The following is a 6,000-nucleotide window of genomic DNA, read 5'->3' as shown; positions in this document are numbered from 1 at the left end:
GGCCGGTAGCGGTGAGGCTTCTTCACTCCGCCCGTGGCTGGAGCGCTCTTCCGCGCCGCTTTGGTCGCCAGTTGTTTGCGAGGAGCTTTCCCTCCGGTCGATTTGCGCGCTGTCTGCTTGGTCCGGGCCATTGTGCTTCAATACTTGTATTACAGCGTGAAATAGAGGCACTGGAATGACGGAGCCGGCTCTGGAGCCGACTTTTAAAGCCTTGGTGAAGGGCCGGCCCACAGCGTGAGATTGGCTGTAGTACAGATGCAAACATGTCGTTCCCGCGCTGCGATTGGCAGCAGCTCAGTCAGCAACTGGCCGCCAGTTTCAGGTCTGAGGCCGGCGGGGAAAATATTATTTGTGACCAAATACAGAGATTTGTGAGCGGCGGGCGGAGCTCAGACAACCAGTGAGGGCAGGCACACTGTCGTGTGGTTGGCTACTGGTTCAATTTCAAATTGCCCGCCAATTTAACAGCAAGCGGGAACCGAGGTAAATACTCGCTTGTAATTGTGAATGCAACACTATTTTGTACCAACCAACTTAATTTCGAATTAATTTAAATCACGTCCGTAAACCACAAAGTCCGAGTACGCGGTGCGAATTTACAGACCCGATGTGGAAACTGACGGTATTCAGTTCTACATGAGACTGGCGATACACCACTGCTTTCCGGGGAAGTTTCTAGTCGACCTTAGTGTTGTTGGATTTACAAAGCGTTAAGTGGCAAAGGGGAGAACGGAGATAGCCTCTAATCGTCGGCCTGGAGAATAGTTTACTATAACCCCCTCCTCAGTTTAAACCTTCCGGATATCTGCCTAAGATTAGCTTTTCAATCAATCAAATGCATGCAGCGATCGGGCAATAAATAAAAGTTCATCCAGTACATAATGTGATCATGTTCACGGTCACTGCTCCCTCAGTGAAATGGCGAGTGGCTCTTAAAAGAGCCTTTGTTTTGTCGATTGGATAACGGGAAGAATCGTTTAACCGCCGAAGCCATACAGAGTGCGGCCCTGGCGTTTCAGAGCGTACACCACATCCATGGCAGTGACCGTCTTACGCTTGGCGTGCTCGGTGTAGGTGACCGCATCCCTGATCACATTCTCCAAGAAAACCTTCAGCACCCCACGGGTCTCCTCGTAGATCAGACCCGAGATTCGCTTGACACCGCCACGCCGAGCCAGGCGGCGGATAGCTGGTTTGGTGATGCCTTGGATATTATCGCGAAGTACTTTGCGATGCCGTTTGGCTCCGCCTTTGCCCAGTCCTTTGCCTCCTTTACCTCTGCCAGACATGATGTTTCTTCACTGAAGTCGCTGCACAATAAAATGCCGAATGCTACTGTCTCCTTTTATACACAGCGCCCCGACCTGGTCGAGAAACGCAGAGAGAAAGAGAGAGGCGAGAAGGGGAGGAGACAGAGTCAGAGTGACAGACAGAGCAGAGAGCGGCCTCTCACCCCCAGCTCCTCCCCCGGTTTTCTGCAACCGCCAATTTCCAACGGTTTGCTGACAATACACCCGAGACTCAGCGCCCCGCAAACTTTCACAGGCACGGATTCCACATTAAAGGTCAATCAGTAACATTACTGCCTAAATACTGTGACGTTACTTCGTCTCCTTCACATTCATCTCCAGAACCTGATCCCTTTCCCCAAACCGCTTCTCCCTAGACCTCACTATCTCCATCGCAGGTAACAGGCTACTGATCGACATTTACCACAAACCCACTGACTTCCATGGTGTGAACTGGACTACACTTCACATCCCACCCTGTTTCCTGTAAGCACTCTAATTCCTGCTCCCAATTTCTCCGTCTACGCTGCATTTGCACCCAGGATGAGCTGTTCCAAACCAAGGCATCGGAGATGTCCTCATTCTTCAGGGAAACGGGGGATTCCCTCTTCTAATATAGAAGAGGCTCTCACACCAGGGTCTCCTCAATATCCCGGAGCTCTGCTCTCACTCCCCATCCCCCTCCTCGTAACAAGGACAATGTACCCCTTGTCCTCGCCTTCCACCCTACCAGCCATTGCATACAATGTAATCCTCTGCCATTTTGCGGGACCCCACCACTAGCCACATCTTCCCATCTCCTCCACTTTCAGTTTTCCAAAGAGACCGTTCCTTCCATAACTCCATGGTCAAATTCGTCCCTTCCCACTCAAAGCACCCCTTGCCCTGGTACTTTCCCTTGCAACCACAGGAAATGCTACATTTGTCCCTTTATCTCCCCTCTCGACTCCATCCAAGGACCCAAGCAGTTTTTCCAGGAGAGGCAGAGATTCACATGCACCTCCTCCAACCTCATCTATTGCATCCACTTTTCCAGGTGTCAACTGCTCTACATCTGTGAGACCAAGCGCAGGCTTGGCGAGCGCTTCGCCCAATACCTTCGCTCAGTTCGCAATAACAAACTGGCACAGCACTTCTCCCCCTCCCATTCCGAATCCGACCTTTCTGTCCAGGGCCTCTTCCATGGCCAGATTGAGTCGCACCACAAATTGGAGGAACAGCACCTCATATTTCGCTTGGGTAGTTTACACCCCAGTGGTATGAACATTAGCTTCTTCAATTTCAGGTAGTCCTTGCTTTCTCCTTCCTTCCCCTCCACTTCCCTGCTCTCCCACAGCCTAATGTCTCTGCCTCTTCCTTTCTTTTTCCCGTCCCCTTCCCCTACATCGGTCTGTAGAAGGGTCTAGACTGGAAACGTCGCCTATTCCTTCGCTCCATAGATGCTGCCTCACTTGCTCCAGATTTTTTGTCCTCCTCCAACATTTCAGTAGTTTAGAGACGCCTTAACCCACTAATTAGGGGAACCTCCAGAATTGGGCTTGGGTCGTTAGCGGGGTTTCATCATCAGTGTAACCGTCTCACAGGTGAGGGGTGGAGTGAGCTTGGGGAAGAGCCACGGGGGCACCACAGGAGAGGAGGGGAGGAGCCAGCGAGGGGGAACCAGATGGGTCGTGGCTGGAATTGGCGGTGCGATGGAGATGCACAGTCGGCACTGGTCACTGGTCCTCCACGGGGATCAGAGTCCCCACTTTCCGTTTGGCAACATCAGCTACATCTACGACTCCGGGCTGGGTCTCTGACACTGGGCTGGGCAGGGTATCTGACGATGATTTGCTAGGGTCTGGGCTGCTTGGGGCTGTGCTGCTTGGGGTCGCTTAGTGTCCCTTCGGATCCCTCTGAAAATTGTGTCCGGTTAGAAACCTCAGCCGGCCATCCTCAGCTCCAGTAAAGATGCAATGGAGCAGGAAGGGGTGGACCATCTGGAGAGTGACAGGGGAAAGACGAATCCGTGCGGAGCTGACTGGCAGGAGAAGAGTTTGATCTGTGCACAAACGTTTTTTATGATTTTTAAACCTCGCTAACTTTTACAACATTCAACCGATCGGAACAAAACTTGGTGCATTTTTATATATATTTATGTGATGATATATGGACACACTGATCTGTTTTGTAGTCAATGCCTACTATGTTCTGTTGTGCTGAAGCAAAGCAAGAATTTAATTGTCCTGTCAGGGACACATGACACCAAACTATCTTGAATTTTAAATCTAATAACTCGAGAAAAAATGCATTAATTTTTCAGATAAGGTGTTTTGGACTCCACGGGATAAGTCTCTATCGGAATATGTATACATTTTACTGTTAGTGCGTCGTTTTTTCGAGAAGATGTGATTATACACAAACACACACAAATACAAGATCAGTTTTAATAGTTACTAGACAAAGAGCGACCCCTTGTGGGGGGTGCGGCCTGTGGTGTCACACACACACACACACACACACACACACACACACACACACACACACACTAACCACCCCCTTGAAATTATATTAATATTATTCATCTGCTCCTTTTACCCCATCCCTGCCCTATCCACTCATGCAGATCACCCAACTCGCATCTTGAGAGAGAGAGGGCAGAGATAAAGGGGGCAGAGAGAGAGGGGGCAGAGAAAGAGAGTGAGGCAGAGACCAAGAGAGAGGGCAGTGAGTGAGAGAGAGAGAGGGCAGAGAGAGAGAAAGGGCAGAGACAGAGTGAGGGGCAGAGGCAGAGATGGGGTGGAGATGGGGGGGGTGGAGAGAGGGGGGGGGGAGAGAGGGGGGAGATAGGAGAGATGCTGGGGGAGAGAAGGGGGAGGGTGGAGAGGAGAGGGGGCAAAAGGGGGGTGAGGGGGGGGGAGAGGAGGGGTGGAGAGGGAGGGGGGGGGGGGGGTGGGAGAGGGAGAGAGGGCAGAAAGAGAGAGAGAGAGAGAGGGAGCAGGTAGGTGGAGGCCGGTGGAGAGAGGAGGAGGGGGGGGGGGGAGAGAGAAAATGGAGGGGGGGAAATGGAGGGGGGGGGGAGGAGGGGGGAGGGTGGGAGTATGGGATGCTGGGGGGGGGGGGGGGGTGGTGGAATAGAGGTCGGGGAGGCGAGAGGAGCCAACCGTGGAGCCGAAAGAAAACCATCCCCAAGAAAAAAGGACCCCTGAGCATCATTTGTATAATGTGGGGGGGTGGTGGTGGGGGGGGGAAGACGGCCCCGACCAGAGATGGACCCGAGCGCTCGTTCTTCAATCACAACGCGTGGAACACAAAGCGAAGCCTCATTGTGATGTCATCAGCGAAAGACACAATTATTTTCAGATTTGTTAACATTTTCATTAATAACTCGAGAAATAAAACATGAAATTTTCAGATAAGGCAGTTTCGGACACCATGGGAGAAATCCCTACCGCAATATGTAACAATATTACCGTTAGCACATCGTTTTTATCTAGAATATGTGCACACACACACACACACACACCTCCCTCTCTACCCCCCTCCTCTCCCTCTCCACAGCATTCCAACCAGCTCGGCCCTGCACGGCTCTGTTCGGCCCCGCTGGCGTCCCGCTCGGCCCAGCAGGCGCGGCCCCAATTGGCTCGGGCCCGCTAAGCCCAGCTCCATTGGCTCCACTCGAAGAGGTGCGGGAGGGATTTGTGGAGAGGAGGAGAGGAAACAATTCCTGGAGATTTGAGGAGGGAGAGTGAAGGGATTGAGCAAGAGCAGGGGGTTCTGAGAGTTGCTCAAACTTCTACACTACTTCTCACGCCCCCTCTCTATCCTCCCTCCTCCCCCTTCACTACACCTTCTTTCCACAATCCTCTCGCAAACTCCGGGTGAGAGGTTCACTCCAGCAATCCAATCCATGGGATATGGAGAGAAGGCAGGAACGGGGTACTGATTGGGGATGATCAGCCATGATCACATTGAATGGCGCTGCTGGCTCATAGGGCTGACTGGCCTACTCCTGCACCTATTATCTATTTTCTATTGTCTATTCCCCCCCTCTACACTCCTCCCCCCCCCCCTCAATACACCCCTTGCTATCTACCCTCCTCCCTTTCTACCCTCCCTCCCCCCCACTCTACCACCCGCTCTCTAACCCCTTCCCTCTCTGGTGAGGGAGGGTGGAGGATGGGATGAGGAGAGGGGAGAGAAGAGGGAGGTTGAAGAGGAGGGAAAGGGAGTGTTGGGGGATGAGGGGAAATGAGCCATGCCTGCGCAGTTGGGGGCTATGGGTGTGGTGGAATATTTTGTTCGGGGAACGGGTGAGTGGTGGAATATTGGGTTGGGGGAATGGGGCCAACGGGTCCCACTTTGTCTAGTGGACTCATAAAATCATACAGCATTGAAACAGGCCCAACTTCCCATGCTGACTATGATGCCCCATCTACACTGGACTTCATCTTACACTAAACATTACACCCTTTATCCTGTATCTGTACACTGTGATGCTTGATTGTAATCATCTATACACTTATCGTTGACTGGAAAGCGTGCAACAAAAGGCTTTTCACTGGTACGTGACCATAATAAACTAAACTGAAGTAGTTTCATCTGCTCGCGTTAAGCCCATGCCGCCCCATATCTTTCCAATCCATGAATGTGTCCAAATGCTTTTTAAATATTGTCATAGTACCTGCCATAACTACCTCCTCTGGCAGCTCGTGCTATATACCCACCACCC

The 6,000-nt window shown here is 51.9% G+C and overlaps 1 protein-coding gene across 1 annotated transcript; it reads right to left on the bottom strand.

The window, feature by feature from the left end:
* Nucleotides 1–849: 849 nt before the first annotated feature.
* Nucleotides 850–1,343, bottom strand: LOC129715428 (histone H4). Its single transcript, XM_055665319.1, has one exon. The coding sequence runs from the start codon at nt 1,287–1,289 to the stop codon at nt 978–980; it is 312 nt and encodes a 103-aa protein (XP_055521294.1). The 5' UTR covers nt 1,290–1,343; the 3' UTR covers nt 850–977.
* Nucleotides 1,344–6,000: the final 4,657 nt, after the last annotated feature.

The sequence above is a fragment of the Leucoraja erinacea genome, unplaced genomic scaffold (assembly GCF_028641065.1).
Source record: "Leucoraja erinacea ecotype New England unplaced genomic scaffold, Leri_hhj_1 Leri_116S, whole genome shotgun sequence".
Classification (NCBI taxonomy): Eukaryota; Metazoa; Chordata; class Chondrichthyes; order Rajiformes; family Rajidae; genus Leucoraja; species Leucoraja erinaceus.
This window is presented reverse-complemented; position numbering and strand designations above follow the sequence as displayed.